The sequence below is a fragment of the Hyperolius riggenbachi genome, chromosome 4 (assembly GCF_040937935.1).
Source record: "Hyperolius riggenbachi isolate aHypRig1 chromosome 4, aHypRig1.pri, whole genome shotgun sequence".
Lineage (NCBI taxonomy): Eukaryota > Metazoa > Chordata > Amphibia > Anura > Hyperoliidae > Hyperolius > Hyperolius riggenbachi.
Window position 1 is genome coordinate 126,934,781 of NC_090649.1, and position 20,280 is coordinate 126,955,060.

The following is a 20,280-nucleotide window of genomic DNA, read 5'->3' on the forward strand; positions in this document are numbered from 1 at the left end:
CTCCATCTAACCATCTAAGAGAGTTAGATAAGTAGAGAGAGTGTGGAGAGGCACATTTTCCAAGTGGTAACTTCGGGTGCATGACCTGGGATGCTAAGCAACATCCAGAGTAATATCACAGAAGTAAGGAATTGGTCAGCACACCAGCTTCTTCAATGAGCGAGATTTAATCCATCACATGTCAACACTCATGTTAACAATTGTTTCGGGGCCACAGAGGGTCCCCTTCATCAGAACAGTGCAGACAAACAATGTGATAAAAGAAATCGCCGCCTCCCGTTGCTTCAGCCGTTATCTCCGCCGGGTCTGCCTCCATGGGTGGTTGCCAACGCAACCTATTACCCAGAAGGCTGGGTAATAGGTTGCGTTGGCAACCACCCATGGAGGCAGACCCGGCGGAGATAACGGCTGAAGCAACGGGAGGCGGCGATTTGGCGCGTCCCCTGGAGCCAATGGATTTGAAATTGTGCATTATTGACAGGTAATGGTGGGACATGGATAGGGATATGTACAGGGATTTTGCCTATGTATCTATGTGTGTTATATGTTATCCATCTTCCCAGGTTATGATTACTGTATATATGCATTGTTTGAACTATGATTGCTTAATCAAGAGATAAGAATTGTAATGTTTACATTGAGATGAGGGAGGGATGTTTCTCATGATTGGGGGTGGTTCTGTTTGATCACTTGGTGTATATATTTGGTGCAATTTTTTATCACATTGTTTGTCTGCACTGTTCTGATGAAGGGGACCCTCTGTGGCCCCGAAACAATTGTTAACATGAGTGTTGACATGTGATGGATTAAATCTCGCTCATTGAAGAAGCTGGTGTGCTGACCAATTCCTTACTTCTGTGATCTAAGAGAGTTAGACTGATGTATTTAGATGCTGTAATAGTAAATCCTCCTGAAGAGGGCCGACGATATCGGCTGAAACGCGTAGAGGTTTATGAGGTTTACACATAAAAAATCCGCTGTGGGATCCTGAACGTAGGCAGCCGCATTAGCGCGCAGCGACTGCCTGGATACAAAGGTCCAGTGATCTTATGTGACGTTAACTTACCTACCAACAAGAGCTAGCCAAAGACCAGCTGAGTTGATGTGCGGCGAGCGGAACTCTGAGCCTAACAGATGGAAGTGACGTAGGCCGCCACGGAGAACCAGCTTGGGGAGGCAGCGAGCGGAGATCGGTATAGCAATCATCTGTCCAGATTTGATTTATCATATACACGGATCTGGTGAGTGGAGAGTAGGCAATCGGCCGCTCTGAATTACTGCATATTAATAACACAGTATTATATGGCAAGTGGAGAGACGGCAAATAGTCGCATTAAATGACTGTATATAAATAGCACAGCATTACCCTGCAAGGAATCCACGGAGTTGTGAGACACACATCCAGTATACTGTGATATCCCTCTTTTGGATCTTATAAGGTTTTTTTACTTAGAAACAGGAAATAGTTCAGACTTCAGGAAACTTAAAGGAGACCATATGAAAATTTGAATGTGCAGGAACGTTGTGTAATTAATACGTATTTTTTATGAAAAAGTCAATATTTTTTATCCCCTATTTTTTATCCCCTTTTTTATATACCAATTTTTTGAAGGGCCCTTCTTGGAAAGGTTTTTTAAGTTGTGCGTGTGGAGTGGATGTTTTTTGGAATTGATTGGGGAATATTTTTCTGGTGGAATTTAAATGTTGTGAATAAATAAAGAGTTCTATATTTTAGCGCGAGTTGCTGTTTTTGATGTATTTAGATGCTGGACTGACAGCCCTGTATACAGAACAATGGGTAATGTGTGACCGACGCACTCTGAGAAATTATCTATTATAAATAATTGTATAATTTATGAAATAAATCAGGTAAAGCAGGACATGACTGATCAAAGCCTTTTCAATCTCATAAAATAAAAAGCCATTGGAACACCAGGACAGACTGTTTTGTTGCTTTTCAAAGCAGACAGTATGTAAGAGAAAGGAGTATTTGAAGATTAATTGCAATGACTGATGTAACTTTGGGGACATGGAGACATCTGCACACAATGCTTCATGGAGCTCTTGTTTATGAAGGATGTTTGAGTGAGTATTCCTCCCTGAAATAGGGCCCAACAAGCACTTTGTTTTACATTCTCAGTTCTCACATATCATTATTTAGGTGCAGCACTGGAGTCCAAATACCATTCTGTACTGTTACCTTGACAAAGGGGACCCTGAGGGGCCCTGAAACTATTCGTTGGTTTTTGGAATGGTGTTTCACGCAATTGAATAAACTGGATTTGGTATCTAAGAGTGTGCGAACCTACTGAAAATTTGTTGAGAATCAAGGCTAGGGCACTAGTGGCATGAAGTTTGTATGTTGTTTCTGCATTCGTGTGGGTTTTCTTTCTTCCAACATCCCAAAATCTGGCATTAGACTATGTCAGGGATAGCCGATTGTGAGCTCCTGTGAGGGCAGCCAGTGACATGATTATGACTCTGCAAAATATGTCATGAGGAATTCAAAGCATGTAACAGTGCTAGAAGAAAGAGTGGGACTGTCTAATTTGTCAACAAGAGAAAAGATCAGTGACCAGTATCCAGCCACTCCTATCTGCAAAACTGAGGTCTCTGATGCTCCATGATCCAGTAGTGCTCTGCTGCATGATGTTACTATGATCCTGGCCCACTGGTGCATGATATCATGCTATAAAATCCTGGCCCAGTTCTGTATGATGTCATGCTATAGGATCCTGGCCAGAGTGAAAAAACTCATAAAAAGAGTGAAAGAGTGACACAGAGTGAAAGAACTACCAGAGTGAAAGAAATACCGTTCTCACCCCAGCACATTCGGAATATCCTCAACTTCGATGGATTGACAGATCAATTCTCAGACCATGGGCTTGATTCACAAAGCCGTGCTAATGCATAGACGACCGTGCTATGCATTTAGCACACAATGTGACGCGTGAAAGTTTGCGCGCGTAAAGATTTAAACGTGCGCGCTAATACGGGTGCGTGCATTACCGCGCGGCAACATTCGTTAGCGCACACACGTAAATCTTTAGAAGTGCACAGACTAGAAAGACAATGGCGCTAATCTCAGACCTTAAAAGACAAACACACCCTGACCTCTCACCTAGAAAGCTACCAAAAAGCGATCACCAAGGCAAGAAATCCTCTTTCCTATCACAGGAGATCACAAAGGGTCACAATAAGCCAGCCCACCAAAGGTGCGTACACACACACACTACAGAAGTCAACGAAGGGTCCGTCGGACCCTCCCACTCTGCCGACTTTCAGCAGACTGTAGTGCGTGTGTACGCACTGTTGGCGGACTGAGAAGGCTGTTCCTGAACGATCCGCTCAGCTGCAATAGAAATGCGGGGATTTACTGAACTAAACTGTCGGTAATAACATGAGAAGAGTAGCTGGCTGAGTTGATAAATTAATGAGTAGCTGGCTGAGTTGTTACATTGCTGTTCTCCTTGCAGAGACAGCATTACAATAAAAGAGGCATCCCCAACTTCCCTTTAGATGTGCATGTTTTATTATACTGCTTCTGATAGCTCTGAATCTGCTCTGAATCTGCCTATTAGTCTTTCTAAACAATCTATTTAATTGCCACAGCTTAGAAGAACTTAAAGGGGTTCTTTCGCGAAAAAAGTAGGCAGTTAAAAAATGTGACAGATGACAGGTTTTGGGCCAGTCCATCTTTTTAAGGAGGATTCTCAGGGCTTTCTTTGTTTTCAACAGCATTTTCTGAACAGCAGTTTAACTGCCAAAATAGCAAGATACCAGCCGGCCTCCCTAATCACTTGCACACTATTATGTCAGTTAGATTTGGAAACTGTTGTTCAGGAAATGCTGTTGAAAACAAAGAAAGCCCTGAGAATCCCCCTTAAAAAGATGGACTGGCCCAAAACCTGTCATCTGTCACATTTTTTAACTGCCTACTTTTTTCGCGAAAGAACCCCTTTAAAGAAAATTTACACATGCAGGCTTTCTGATGTGAAATAACATCTGAAAACAGGTACCCAAGAGGTTAAAAAACACAGCCTGGGGTATTCAGGGAAGCCTTGTTTGTTCCCATCCCTCTGCTGCTGGCTTTTACACAGTCGCTTGCTCTTATCGCTCCCTTATCACCTATTCAAAGCAGGCAGTATTTTCGGTGCCGTTACCACCTGCTCTAATCTTTATGAATTGACATTTACTGACATGTGTTGAGATAATTACTGCTCAAGGCGGTAATTTACCTCACTGCTCCGGAATTTCAGCTTTTCATTTGGTAACTGCTTTTATGAATTGACATTTTGCTAAATGCTCGTTAAAGTCAGCTGTTTTCAGCATTACCGCATGCGGTAATGCTTTATGAATCGAGGCCAATGCCTGTTAAGAGAGATAAGAACAACGTAAGACCATGGTCTGATTTAAAAGGGATTGATGAAGAAAAAATCTCAAACATTCTTTGTCACCTTGTCACCTATGCCAGACAACCTGCGACCTGGACCTAGGACCAACTAAGCTCATGCTGAGATGTCCTAACCTGGTTGGACCAGCATTTAACAAAATAGTCACTTGTTCTCTGCAAGCAGGGAGGTTTCCTGCCTCTCTAAGAGAAGGAATCATCGAGCGCCTTCTCAAAAAAACTTCCATGGATCCAATGCAATGAGCAGCTACAGTCTGTCTCTAACCTTCCCTTTTTAGGCAAAGTTATTGAGAAGGCTGTCTATCTGCAACTTGAAGCCTGGCTCTCAGGAAACAAAATCTTGGACCTAGTGTTGGGCGAACACCTGGATGTTCGGGTTCGGGCCGAACAGGCCGAACATGGGCCAGATGTTCGGCATGTTCGGCCCGAACCCCGAACTCAATGGAAGTCAATGGGACCCCCGAACATGCCCATTTTGGGGGCCCTATGGGGTCGCAGGCATAAGGGGGGAGCATGCCCCGAAATTCCCCCCACCCCCTCCGCTAGGGCTCCCCCCTCTGCCCGCTTCCCCATAAAAAAAGTTTAATGCAAGTTAAATAGTATCGGTGTGGCTGGCAGTGGAGTGAGGAGGAGGAGTCCGAGTAGGAGAGTGACGCGTTGAGGCCGGGCAGCGGGCGGTTCAGCGGTAGTACCCTTGTGGTACTTCCGCCCTTTCTCTGACCTCACGTCCTCTGCATACGAGGGTACGCGTCACGCGTACCCTCGTATGCGTCATCACGTAGAGGACGTGAGGTCAGAGAAAGGGCAGAAGTACCACAAGGGTACTACCGCTGAACCGCCCGCTGCCCGGCCTCAACGCGTCACTCTCCTACTCGGACTCCTCCTCCTCACTCCACTGCCAGCCATCGGTACTATTTAACTTGCATTAAACTTTTTTTATGGGGAAGCGGGCAGAGGGGGGAGCCCTAGCGGAGGGGGTGGGGGGAATTTCCGACCCCCCCCGCGATCGGGGCATGCTCCCCCCTTATGCCTGCGACCCCATAGGGGGGCCGTATTCGGCTGAACAGGGGCCGTAATCGGCCGAACAGGGGCCGTATTCGGCCGAACAGGGGCCCTGTTCGGCCGGCCATTGAGCAGTTCGGGCGAACCCGAACAGTTTGGCCGAACACCATTAGGTGTTCGGCCGAACTCGAACATCACCCGAACAGGGTGATGTTCTGCAGAACCCGAACAGTGGCGAACACTGTTTGCCCAACACTACTTGGACCCTCTGCAATCTGACTTTAAGAAACACCACAGCTGTGAAACAGCCCTCATCCAGGTCTGCAATGATCTGCTCATGGCAAAAGACAGAGGGGAATGCCCCATCCTAATCCTTTTGGATCTCTCGGCAGCTTTTGAAACAGTTGACCATGAAATCTTGCTCAACATATTGCAGGAGTACTGTGGCATCAGTGGCTTAGTCCTTCAGTGGTTCAGATCTTTCTTGACAGACAGAACACAGAGTATCCCTAGGACATTTAATGTCCAACCCTGCACAGCTAAAATTTGGAGTGCCACAAAGCTCAATCCTATCGCCTCTGGGATTTGCAATCTACATGTTACCACTTGGTACAATTATCCAGCAACATGGCCTAATGTACCACTCCTATGCTATATTTGTCCTTCAATCCTATGCTATACTTGTCCTTCACCCAGCTATACTCAGCTATACTTGTCCTTCAAACCTGGTGGTAAAAGACCCTACTCCAAATATACATTCTTGCTTAGCTGAGCTACAAGAGTGGATGAATGACAACTGGTTGAAATTGAATGCTGAAAAAACTGAGGTCTTTGTTATCCAAGACCAGCGTGTGGCATCAAACAGCTCCTAAATCAACACCAATGAGGATCGTGAATTCAGACATAAATGGCCTTGGTTTGCAAATGGATGGGGAATTGAGATTCAGAAACCAAATCTTCGGCTGTAGTCAAATATTCCTGCCAAGGCTGCCAGAGGGCAGCGACGCTTGAAAATGGAAGCTGATGCATGTTCATGAAAGAGAGCGGCAGCAGTACAATAATGATACACATGGAAGAGGGGGCTGTACATGGAATGGGAGGGGCACTGCTGCACATGTAAGGGGCGTCCCAATATACTTAGCCTAGGCTGGAAAAAGTATAATTGCAGCCTTGTAAACACTAATTATTGAATACCATTGTAGTATGTAGTATACAGGAACACTGCATCCACAATGAGAAGAGTGATGTCTAAGAAAGTTAAAGGAGAATGACCCAGCACCAGTCCTCATTAAAACTTCCAAACTTTATTGCTTCAGTCAAAGGACATCCATGGAAAGGTATTCAGCGATCAGAGATTAGATGTCTACCCTGATAGTTTCATGTCCTAAAAATGCTTCATTGGAGAATTGCCACTTGATTTTCTCAAACATTGATTCAAAGGCTAGGGTTGGTGTTAGAGCCAGTTAAAAGGCTGTGGATAGTGTCAGTATATTGTCACTAGGGCTAGGGTGAGATGCAAGTATTAGGTTAGGAAGATGGTTGTAGTTAGTGAAAGGTTAAAATGAGTGTCAGGCATAGTCAAAGAGGCTTTTCTTCCATCAGACTCAAAGTGCTTTAGAGCTTCAGCTACTAAGAAAACGCCCAGTAGGCAGCATTAGGGAGTGTTGCCCAATAACTCCTTACTGAGTAGGTACTGGACCCAGACAATATTTAAAACCCTAGTCTCCTATGTCAAAGGAGATGTCTTTAACCAGTACACTATCCAGCTGAGGTAGGTTAGTAAGGAAAGGATACATGAGGGATATCTGTGCCCACATCTGGCCCAAAAGAGACCATATTGCCATATTCAATGAAAACATTTATAATGCACATACATCAGAAAATATCACAGCAGGACCATGTGGTGTGTGACTTACTTGAGGTTATGGAGATTACTCGCTACCAGCCATTCCTGTTGAGACATCTGTGTAATGTCACCGTACCCTGTGGTATATAACTTCACATGGCCTCTACAGTATCCCATTGTGCTATGTAATTTAGAAAATCGGTGTCTATAACTACAAATGTTGAGCATTTGCCTTTTTATGAGAGACAGGATCCCCAGCTGTACTTTTAAGTAGTGATGGTCTTGTCTAGGAGAACTCATGGAGAAGCATGTGATCAGTTTGGTCAGGTGATAGATGTGTAAGTCTCTGATTTGCAAGTCATCATGACCATGTCCTAAAGCAGGAAGTGATCACAGCAAATCAGAGCTTTGCAAATCTATCAGCTGATCAAAAAAATCACATGCTTCTCCATGAGTTCTCCTAGACATGACCGTGATGGTACTTGTGAGGACTCTCCAATGAAGTGAATTATGTGACTTGGTCAAAGAAGGTGTTTTTTCTTGATTTAGTGGCATCTATGTCTCTGGGGGCTCGTTTGCCTTGCTGTGGCTCAGTATGATTAACATCATTAAATTATAGTATTTTGATGGATTAGATTATATTTAGCAAATACTCGATGAAATCGTCTGTGAGTCACAGAAGCAGATTTATCAAAACAAGTGTATATAGAATTGGATCAAAACAGGTACAACAATGAAACATTTCATCAGAGTGACCGATCAGGATCCTTGCTCTTGGCATCTGCTGCACCTTTTGCACCGGTTTTGCTCCAATATTCCTTGAACCAGTGTTTAAAAATCTGCCCTATTACTGTTATAGCCACAGGGGCTGCTTTTTACCATGAGGGCATCACTGGGCAGCATCCACTTAATTTCCAGCACTTACCCATCAGCGGTACATGGAGAATACTCTCTGTGCAGTCATAACTGTACAAGGAACATAGCTCCTCCCATCCCCCACATCCACTGGAAATTTGTTACCTATTTATCAATGTGATAACTGCGAAATGATAAATGCTTCAAATATACAGAATGCTTTATTTTTGTTTTGTTTTTTTACAATACCACACAATACATGACAAACAGTAGCAAAATAGAGAAACAATTATTTAAAAATAAATCATGTGATAAACCAGAAAGTAGGTTAGTGTCAGGATTTGAGAGCAGTGTCATTAGAATACAATAAATGCACGGTATTGTATCCTCTCGTCAAGCAGATGCGTTAGAGTGATTTGGCAGCTAAGGTTGACAACATCATACAAACACTTATACAGAGCTAGTCTGGGAGGAAGTGGTAGATGAGATGTTCAAAGCAAAGTGACTGATATGACAGAACTCAGCTGAAGATGCTCTGTAATGCATATAAACCATAAATTATTGTCTGTCACGTAGCGTATCTCTGATGTTATGTGATGATATCAATGACAAAAAATGGCATAGCTTTCCATCAGTCTGTATACTTCTTGTCATATCGTATGTTTTTAAAAAAAATACCTTCCTTACATGTGTTTTTTATGCAGTCATTTTAGTTACTTGTGCATTTTTATCTGCTTTTTTCAGATGTTAGGGTAGTGAATCTGTCACATTAAGGATAGATTCTGTATGTTTTACAGCCTACGAGCACAACTCAGTGTAGTCATAAACAAGTAGATTTTTTTGTTAAATTTGATCAATTTGATCAAATCTCCCAGTGACCTTGTTCTCTTTACCTCCCTAATCAATAATGTTGTCACTTATCCATCAGGAGTGGAGGGGTGGGGGGTTGGCGTGGATTTGTAAGGCCTAGCGCATACGAAAAGGGTCTGAAGTGAGGTTTTCGACAATCGTTTTTTTCAGTTGATTCAATGATCTGTAAAGGATCACATGGGTTCCAAGTTCGCTACCTCTTCGTGGTGGTATCTGGGCAACATCAAGTAAGGGATTGCCTGTCGGGGTGAAGTATAGTGGGGACTTTGTGGGTCTAGAGCCCCCATGGTAGCCATGAAGGTCTGACAGGAACACTGAACACTGTGCCTAAAGCCGATCCCACATTCTAGGGGAAAGAACCCCAGCAGAAATTCAGTGTACCTGAAAGCTTTAGGTGGCAGCCCCACCACCAGGATTGGGTGCTGAAGGCTAATAAACTAAACACTTTAAATAAAATTATTACTGAAACTGAAGTGAACGAAAGGATTACATGGGCCTGCCAAACTAATATACACACGTCCAATGGCTCTCCAATCCAATCTTTTGTTCCCAGCATATTTTTAATGCATATTAAAACATGTTATGTGCAGGGCCAATCAATATTTAGCACGCAGAAATCACTGTAGACAGTGGGTGAGTTATGGGTGAGTTATTAACCCCTCTCTTGCTGCTGATTTGCCTTTCAGTGCCAAGTGCCACGTCATTTTCACTTTACTTCTGAACACCCATCGATATTTACACCCCATCCATTCATTTAAAAAACAAGAAACCAAGTGAACATTTCTGATTGATCTGTAGAATTCACTTCCAATCAGGGCCGGGCCGAGGCATAGGCTGGAGAGGCTCCAGCCTCAGGGCGCAGTGTAGGAGGGGGTGCAGAATTCATTCAGCTGTCATTCCTAATTGTGTTTGAAGCAGAAAGAAATAAGAAAATGGGATACATGGCAGTGACTTCAAGCCAGATAACTAGATATTAAGGCGTTGGGGAGGTTGTGGGCCCTGTGGCGCCTCTTAGTCTAATAGCAATCAGTGTTTGATGGCTCGGGTGGCAGGGATGGAGGGGCGCACTTTGGTGTCTCAGCCTTGAGTGTTGGAGGACCTTGTCCCGGCTCTGCTTCCAATCACCAGCTAATCGGATGATTTTGATCAGATCATTTGTTGAACAGAGGTAAATATTGATTTGTGGTTAACAGCTGTAAGTCTACATACTAGCCGTACCAGCTGTAAGTCTACATAGTCTTGTACTGCATCAAACAGTACAAATCTACCCAGGCAGTGGTCATATTGATCTTCAATCAGATTTCTGCTGAAAACTAGTTATATGGTGCATCAATGACTACTCACCAGTCCAATTTAAATCTGAAAGTACATAATCATTTACTCAATCAGCTTGCCAATGAGTTGTGTAGACCTGGATATGGACATTGTGGAGATCAAACCTCTCTTCATTTGCCAAAAACTGCTTCATGTTTTGAGTTACTGTTTGGATAACATTTTGTGCAGCCTGTGCCCACAACATATTAAATAACATGAGTAAAACATTTAGCCATGGGTGTAGATTTTTTTTAACTCTAGTCAAAGAATATGTGGTTTAAAAGAACAATCATTCTTGCATGACTTCTATTTACATGAACAGTTAACACTAACAGACATGCATTGAAAAAGTCACAGTCAACATTTTGGTGGATTCTAGAAATTCTTAGAATCTGGGATGATCATGTCCCAAAATCATCAAGACAGGTGAATGCATGTTTGACTTTTGTTAAGACCTTTCTTTAACTAATGCTGGTAACACATAATTTGAGCAAACACTGCAGGTTCCCAGTGCTGTAGAGGCACATTGCTAGACAACAGCGGGGTGACACATTCTGTTTCTAAGGACAGGGTAAAGGGTAATGGAGAAGAAGCCTCTGCAGGCGGAGGAAGGAATGGAACAATGAACTCAACCACCAATGGTTGCTTAAAGATCCTGACCTTTGGGCCAAACCTGTTGTAATGCTAGATTCTTGTCCAAGGCAGCTCCGACCATCCACCTCAGCTGAGAACACTTGCGTTAGTACAAGCCTGCATTAATCTGACCTTTGACATGCAGAACACTATCAGGACATCAAACCTTTTCTCAACCTCTTGAGGAAGAAACCCTAAGGTAACAACAAATATGCTATGCAGGAATTTTACTAATGTTAGCATAGCTACATTATGGAAGGGTTAGGGAAGTACATGGTGTGGAGCCCACAGATTACAAAGAATTTCATGTATTTTTTTTTTTATAACGGACTTAATAAAGTACTGTAATGCTACTGCAGATCGTGCAATAATTCTTAGCAGGAAGATACCTACCTCCTGTTGAAAAGTAGCACAATGTCATTAAAGATCATTGAAGATCCTACTGCCTTTAAGCTTTGTATGTTCCTACCAAGCCAAGAACCCTCCTCCAGTTTCATAATTTACAAGAAAAATATCCAGCATGCATAGTGAGACTCCTTGTAGTGCCTACAGCAGCTATAGTAGCTGTAGAACCTGGGTATTAGCGTAGTGATGAGCAAGCAATTATACTAACACAAATAACTCTACTGACCAATGAAGTAAAAGAAATTCAGCCTATCAAAGTTAGTAGCTGCAGAACAGTTAGCTGGCAAACTAACTGGCAACTAAAGGCTTTGGCTAGATTTCTACCACTCCTTTGTGTCAGTGGCATTGCTATTTTTGGTTTGCCGTTTCATGTGTTATCAGAGGTCTTTACCAAAGTTTTTTGTTTTTTTAACCAAAGAATGGTTGTTTAGTAAGTCAGTATGTATAATTAATGTGTAGACCATAGTATTTTTTTATTTAACGTAAACTCGAGGTCAGTAAACATAAAAAAGTTTGATACTTACCTAAGAAGAGGGAAGCCTCCTCCAGAGGCTTCCCATGTCCTCTTTGAGACCAGTGCCCTGGCCAGGACCCTCTGAAAGATCGTGAGCATGCTTACCTTCATGCACTGCTGAGCAGTACCATGGAGCCACTCGTGGAGGAGTGGCTCCAGCTTACTGCACAGGCGTGGCCATACTTGCACAGGCGCAGTACTGCCACGCTCGTATACAGCGGGGAGTGGGGCCACTTTTACAACTGTGATTTTTTTTTTCCTGAAGAGGTTGAGACACTCTGGCATGAGGAGCAGTAACCTCTTCAGGGTCATAGATATATAAGGCATATTGGGCCTGATCCAATTCACTTTTCCTCCTACAAGTTTTCTCCTAGGTGATATTTTGTGGTCATTTTTTAATTGCAGAGTGCTAAAAAGTTATTTTAAACAGAAAATACAAAATGATCTCCTAGGAGAAAACTTAGGAGAAAAAGTGAATTGGATTGGGCCCAATATTTTATAGTTACAGCATTCATTAACTCAATATACTGTTTAATAGTGCCCATTATTTAGTCACACCCACAGTGTGTTGTGACGCTGCCCCCATTTTCCCTATGTTGCGTGCCTGAGAGTGCTTCTGGGCACCGAGGATTCTAGCAGCAAACTCGTTCAATGAGGACTTAAATGTTAGGAGAATAGTTTTTGCTTAATACGGCTAATAACCAGAGATGCGAATCTCTGAAAAATGGGAAACAATGTGGTGGCATATATTTCCCTCCCCTATGGCAACCTCCTTGTGCCCCGAACCCCCTTTTAATGTTCACCCATCTTCAACACATAGCCCTCTCCACCATGTGTAACATCCATGTACAGCTCCCCTCACTCTCATTAGTGTTCTCCACAGGCTCTTTTAGCCAGGTGCTCCACCCAGCTAGTTTTGGTCAGCACCCAGCTGTTATCAGCTCACCTCCTCCTATGCTGTAAGCAGAGTTGCGCACAGAAGTACCGGCCATGCACTCCTTTATCTCGCCCCACTTGGTTACTTTTTCATTCCACCCGGCTGGAAAAAAATTATGGGGAGGACAATGTTCCATATATTGCTCTTCCACATGCAGCAACACCCTCCTCCATCTCCAGTCACTCCCATGAGCAGCAGCTGCACTAGGCTGTGGCCTTCCAGTAATGTGGCTCTGCTCACGCAGAAAACATGTACACATATGAAAGTATCTTTAAGCCAATTAAGACACACAGATAACTTTTCTATTGAAGATATGTTTAAATTAGGAACACATTGTGGAATCAGTATTTCCTCATAGGCCACAGGCCTACTAGCATATTCTCCAACCTCTAGGCACTCTTCCATTAAGACACACAGATAACTTTTCTATTGAAGATATGTTTAAATGAGGAACACATTGTGGAATCAGTATTTCCTCATAGGCCACAGGCCTACTAGCATATTCTCCAACCTCTAGGCACTCTTCCATTAAGACACACAGATAACTTTTCTATTGAAGATATGTTTAAATGAGGAACACATTGTGGAATCAGTATTTCCTCATAGGCCACAGGCCTACTAGCATATTCTCCAACCTCAGCCTTGCAAAGGCACTCTTCCATAGTAAACCATCATATTCTACTATTCAATGGTCTGCTTAAAGCAGTGAACACTTATGGGTTGCTAGACTTTCAATATCACCCTTTCTGTCTTCACAAAGGACTTATATACTTCATTCACTTTCCAGCTTTCTAAACTATAATGAATTGATTTAAAGCTACTCATAGTGGCTACATGAGTGGGCACATGACTGGAGTAATGATGATTCACTTTAGTATTAGTGGGCTGATTACATAGGTTAGCTGGGTATATCGTAAATTCTCTACACAGGAGCTGCTAATAAACATACATTCATAGTCCAGACAAGATAACAAGGGCTTTATAAATCAATGTTTCATAAGTGGCAAAAGAAAAAAAAATATTAAAGGAAACCTAAAGAAAGAGAAATATGGAGGCTGCCATTTTGAAGACCCAAAATAAAATGTTGGTTGCTGGTCATGCTTTTGTCTTGAATATTTTTAGAGTCATTGACCAGAAACAAGCATGCAGCCAGGTAATAAGACAGCCCCAGAGATCTCTAAACATCTCCAGTGGTGAAATTAAGAGTGATCTGGCAAACCTGGACTGGATATTTTAAAAATCATCAGCTATTAGGTGATAAAAAAAATGACAGACTACACTTAGGCTATACAGAAATATGATTGGGGTGGCTGAAAAGTTAATAAATTTGCAGTCTCATGCAAGCACCAACAGTGAGAACATTTTTTCTAAAACAAACTCAAGCAGTCATACAAACTAATAGGTATAGCTTATTAAGTAAACGGTTGATGCTGCATGCCACCGCAATCACACCACTACTAAATCATAGATTCTGAAGCCAAGGGTACACTATGAGACCTTTCAAAAAGATAAGCTGTTAGATTCAATAAAATGACCAAAATCTAGAGCATTTCCAGTTGATATTTGGAGGATATATAGATCCATCATTGATTAAAAATGCCCATTCTTCGCTCAAGTGATGCCAGAAAAATATGGGGTGCACAGGAAGCAGAAATTCACAAGTGCTGGCTGCACTGCTTGGTATTATATTGGGCAGTACAAAGCTAGTGGCAACAGTGGCTAGATGAATCTTAGAGAAGGTTCTTACTAAACTCTTGTCTAATATCTAATGGTATAATATGGTAGACCACATACACAATCAATATCAGGATGATCATTTACCTGATCAACTTTAAGTTGTACAGTGCGTACCTAGCTTCAGTAATCATAATAATGATCTGATATGACAATTTTTAATTAATCAAGTCCAGGCTTGCTAAATCACCTATGCTATTCCTCCTGGAAATGCATGGAGATTTCTGGAGAAGGCATGAGTCACTCAGGCCCAGACAATACTAGGAGTAAATAATCAGCAAAACATATATTATATTCCTCTCAATTCACGATCCCTGTATTATATCACTAAGCAAATATGAATTGCCATAGAGATTTCAGAATAATGTGAGTAGTCACCTCCAAGATCAGGAACAGTCAGGTTTTCAAGTGAGCTCCCAAGTTCAAGTAATAACCTTTCAGTGTCCCGAAATCATGTAAAAGTGTTTCCTAAATAAAAAATATAATTTTACTACTCTGATGAACATGGATGATTAATTTATGTGCATCCTGACACCTGGTCATCAGAAGATCATTCCCACTAGTGGAAGAGCAGCCTTAGCTTAGTCCACTAAGTGAAAGCCAAAATAACAAAAACAGAGCAAAATATAGATATTGATGGAGTTGGGAAACACAAAAAAATTACATATTTTCCATAGATCTTTTAACACTGTGATCTCTTCCTTTCTCTGCTTTTTCTTGGTTCAAGTACTCCAAGACTTTCATGAGCAAGTCCTCATCTATGTACTGTTTGTTCTGATTGTCATCACTTTCCCTGATCATTGGCAGGCGTCTGTTACCACTAGACACAGTTTCTAAATCCTGGTAACTGCGCATGTTCACATACCCTCTCAAAGCATTCTCATATTGCTTCTCAAGATCCTGGAGATCACTTGGTGAGTATGGAGCAGATAGCTTTTTATTTTGGCTGCTACCTAGAAGCTCTGGGTATTTAGCTAGCATCTTAACTACATAATCAGTCAAGTCCTCTTCCTTTTCAGACCTTGGCTCATACTCCATCTGCCTCTTTTCGGATTCCTTTGGCCAAACAACTCTGTGTCCTTTAGTTTTGCCAAACACAGGGTAGGGTCTGTGTAAACCATTTATTTTAAATTGATTCAGAAAGGTGGGCTTTTCATTTTGTAACTTATCACCTCCCATAATGTTCACCATGTCTTCAACTGTAAGACCTTCAGGAACATTAGGAAGAACAGGAGATGTTGGTTGCCTCAAAAAGCCATGCTTACTTTTATATACATTCATCTTATCAGTCATGGTCTCTGAAACCTCATCCAGGTCTTCAGGAACCTCAACTTCTTTTTCAGGTTCCAGTCTTCCACCAAACTTCTTGCCATCTTCATCACGTATCATATCAATCAGATCCTCAGGGGGGATTTGTAGATTTCGAGATATATCAATAAGTTGATAAATAGCATCAGGGTCAATTTCTTTTCCTGAGAATTTCAATGAGCGTTTATCAGAATTTTGCTTACCCTTCTCCATCCTATTCGCCCACATCTTTAGATATGAATTCATGAGATTTGACAGATTTTCATTCTCTTGATCTTTAGTGTCTTTTTCTGGTTCCTCATCTTGTAAACCCAAATACCCAGAGCGCTTCATTTCATCATCCATGTCATCTGTCTTCTCTACTTCCTCTTTACTTTCCTTTAACTCTTCCTGAGTTTGACTTTCAACTTTCTCCTCAATGGGATTCCAATCTTCTCCACCAGCTACATCCTCATAAGCAATATTATTTGCTTTATACATGTCATCCTCATCATCCTTGTAAAGCTTCTGATCGTCCTCTAACTTGTCTCTTTTGTTGCTGGTTTGACCTTTTAACTTCCCCAGTTCCTGGAAGACCGACTGTAAGGTAGCTAAGCTTTGAGGAGTGTACTGACCTTCAACAATTTCATTTGTGCGTTTCAATGGACTGTCTCGGGAGTAGTCATCATATAACTTTGAAGACAGCTTGCCAGGTTTTGGCCTTCTTTCTGACCATTTATTTGAGTCATAATCTTCTATTAATTCAGGTGGTATGTTTTTGTCCTTGTATGTTTTGTTTTTTTCTTGGGCTGAAACTTTTGCTTCTTTTTCAGCTTGCATCAAGGCTTCCAGCATTGCTCTCATCCATTCAGACTCATCATCGCTGGAGAGAGATTTGGCACTATCTGGTGAAATGGACTGTGTGTCCTTCTGCTCTGAGAAGAATGGGGCCCCTTGGTAGGAGTTATAGTCAGGGAGGCTTTCAGTTCTGCTTGCTTGCTTCCTGAGGTTCTCAATATATTCCAGTGCCTTCAGCATATCTGGGCTAGGCAGCCTTTGTAAAGTCTTCATTCTGTATTCTTGGTCCTGTTGTGGCACTTGGTAATATTGAAAGGATGCAGCATCAGCAAAGGACAATAGGATAATAGAAATGCACATGGACAAGCATCCTGCAAGACAGCAATTCCTCGGGGATGACATGGTGGTTGGAGCTTCCTGCAAAAGAAATTCAGATGAATATACCGCAAATAATAAAACATATTGCTGAAATTCAGACATATAATTATCCTAACACCATGATGCCATTAGAAGCACTTCAGTGCTATTAGCATCACCAGTTAGTATTGGCAAAGGGAGTGATGAAACTCTTATTTATTTGTCGATCTAAAGTGCTTTATCAGGTACGTCTTCATAACATCTAGCCATCCATAATTAGTCTCTGTCAGATTCTGATCTCTTGCCTTGAGAGCCCAGCCTACTAATAGCAACTCAGGTAAAGTGTTTGTATTTATAGACTAATAGTTGCTGAAAATAACTTTTACCTTGGATCTAGCTTTATGTGTGAAGGCTTAGAGAGAAGCGACAATATATATAGATAACAGAGGCAAGAAATTGCAGCCTTGGCTCTCTCCCACAAAGGCTATTTAGTGTTCACTTAATAACTGGAGCCAGAACCACCCACAGGCCAGAAGATTGTTTGCATCAGCACCAAACTGAAAGGCAGATGAGAGCAATGATACGACTTATGGGGAAATTCATGTTCATGATTTGCAGTGTATTGCATCTACTACTGCCATAACCTGGAATATCAGATTAGCCCTAAATCTAGTTACAGCAAAACAGATTACACGCCTGTGTTTAGCATTTAGAGATGATGGTTTATCCAAGAAATTAACTTGTTTTCAGTGTAAGCCCTGGATTAAGCCAACCATTCATGTTCCTATTTAGATGTTGGGGTACTACTGTGTGTGCTGCTGAGCAAATCAAGCTGAGATCTGTAGTTCCATCAATGCTCCTCCTGAGCAAATCACCGCGCTAATGAAGTAATGAGCAGTCTGTGCTTATTACACGTCCATTTATATTATGTTGCTTCACAAGTGCTCTCCAAAACAAACACTGAGTAAATCAATGGATCATGAAGGGTTTTTACTGAGCGTTATAATTTGATACCAATTAAATTTTCAGGAGATGTGTCCTGCAACCTTGATATGCTTTATTTCAGAATGGCTACAAAACACAGCAAAATGTAAATATAAATAATAGGAAATGAATGACTAGCATGTTTTTGGTGGTCAACTGGTCATAGAAAGATGAACAGCAACATTCAAAACACCCGTACTACTGACCTCACTGATATGGCTGGCTGCTGTAGGTATGTCTACCTTGCACACCATCATTGCTCTTTCTATCTGTACTGGGCTGTATTGAAATCTATTGGTTTTTAAGTTGCAGATCATTGATATACTCAGAATTCAAACATAAGACTGAAGTGTGAGCAATGAAAAAACCATATGGTGTGGCGTCTGCTAACACCCTATCTTTATAAATACAGGTTCAGAGAACATGTCTATGAAAGAAAATTACAAAAAACAAACATATTAATTAAGTTAATGAGTTAAGTGGACTAATTTGGTTAATCAATGAATAGGCGGGGCCATATTCCTAGTTTCAGATACCCGCAGACTAAATTAGATCTTTGCTGTAAATGTCAGTCTGCTGTAAGCCCACATCTTGAGTGACACACTAAAAGCCTGTTGCGATTCATAAAAACGAAGCATGACATTTTACTGCGTTCTCCTCTGACATAATGCCAGTAGCAACATTACACAAAAGCTGCTTCTACGTAAATAGTTAAACAGTCACAACATACTCTAATTAGAATAAACAAGCTTTGTGTATCTCTGTGGTCTATAAAATCACATCAGCAATACTGAAGTCGGCAGATACAATCGCTTGCATAGATTGCATTGAACCATTTTCTGTGGCAAAGATATAAACCTATGGAGATATTATTGGCATCAATTGCACTTGGCTATACTACAGGTTAAATTAGTGTTATTTACATCCCTGACATTCAGTGACTTCAGCAGAGTTTATTTAAATTAAGGCATTTATTTATTATTATACTACATTTAACAGCTAACATTTTGAGATTGTATTGAGTCTGATAAATAACATAGTAGTACACTGATGTCTCGCCTATGGCATTAGCAGATTGCTATTGTCTCAGTCTTCTACTCAATATCATATACAGCATAGCAACAGGCTGGCTGCAGAATGCCTCCCACACCTATAACTTAGTTAAAGAAAGATTTTTTTTTAAATCATCAAAGAGACTATCCAGTAGGGCAAACAGACTGACAATAGAACAACAGAATGAAAGAGCTAACATAATAATATGGAGAGAGACAAGGATGCACACCTTTGTTTTGCTGCTACTAGAAAACACAAACAGTAATGATAATACTAGCAAATCACGTAATGAATTAAAGATCAGTTTCTGCAAAGTTTTACATCGGGCTGTTATTTACCAAACAGACGCCTGGCACTTCCCTGCAAATGATGAGAATAAGTAATCACCCTACCTGTGTGCTTCAGTCAGAGGGCTGCAGGCTGATCATATCTTCTCCCTCTTAGGATGGAGATATTTGTTTCAGCACCAGAACAGCTCCCAGACCTTAATAGGGAGCGTCATGTGACACGCATGACGTCACTCGGTGTGAAAGCGCTGGGGAGTGAGAAGCAAACAGCGTTAACCCTTTCCTGGATCTTTGTGCTGCCTGAATGGGAATATAGAGCAGAGAGGGGGATGCATTGTGCGTACGTTAAGAATGGGCCTGGTTCAGCACTACGTATTGATAAGCTGATCAGTTGCTAGCCTGGATCATTATTGATGCTGATGCTCCTAGGTGCTGAAGGTGCTAGTCTTTAGTCAGTCACGTGTTTTGGTGACATGTGGGTTAAGGCAATGTTGTGCTGCTGCATAATAAATGCAGGCTTGTTGAAGTGCGTTCCCTTTGTATGGTCTCAGTGGAAATAGGCACAGAGCCCAATAATATGCTGACATCGCCCAAGATTATCCCCATTTTCCAATTATGATTGGTACACACCATACAATTTCCTGTCAGATGGGTCAAATCAATTATTTTCAACAGGTCCAATTGTTATTCTGATCGAATTTTTGATTACTTTAATACAAAATTGATTTTAAAAAAATCAGAAATAGGTTCGGACCTAATCGATTTGACCCATCTATCTGATGGGAAATTGCATGGTGTGTACCAGACATTAGTCTCTGCCGAACATAACGGGGCATGTATACACGACCAATAATGCTCACTGTGCAGGGAATTTAGGCAGCAGTGCAAAGCCTTAGCCCCTTAGCAGTATTCGACCAGTTCGGTCAAATACTGGCACTTCCGCAGCCGAAGGGAGCTTACGGAAGCCTTTGGGAGCACTCGGGCTCCCGAAGA

General features: G+C 41.7%; 1 protein-coding gene across 1 annotated transcript; it reads right to left on the bottom strand.

Annotated features, from left to right (window-relative positions):
- Nucleotides 1-8,322: 8,322 nt before the first annotated feature.
- SCG2 (secretogranin II) lies at nucleotides 8,323-19,485 on the bottom strand. Its single transcript, XM_068280565.1, has 2 exons — nucleotides 19,393-19,485; nucleotides 8,323-17,023 (listed from the first exon to the last, which is right to left on the bottom strand). The coding sequence occupies exon 2, from the start codon at nucleotides 17,006-17,008 to the stop codon at nucleotides 15,182-15,184; it is 1,827 nt and encodes a 608-aa protein (XP_068136666.1). The 5' UTR covers nucleotides 17,009-17,023; nucleotides 19,393-19,485; the 3' UTR covers nucleotides 8,323-15,181.
- Between the last annotated feature and the right edge of the window lie 795 nt (nucleotides 19,486-20,280).

Bases quoted from the DNA above. Each gene is read 5' to 3' on its own strand.
- SCG2 (XM_068280565.1), bottom strand. From the start codon at position 17,008: ATGTCATCCCCGAGGAATTGCTGTCTTGCAGGATGCTTGTCCATGTGC.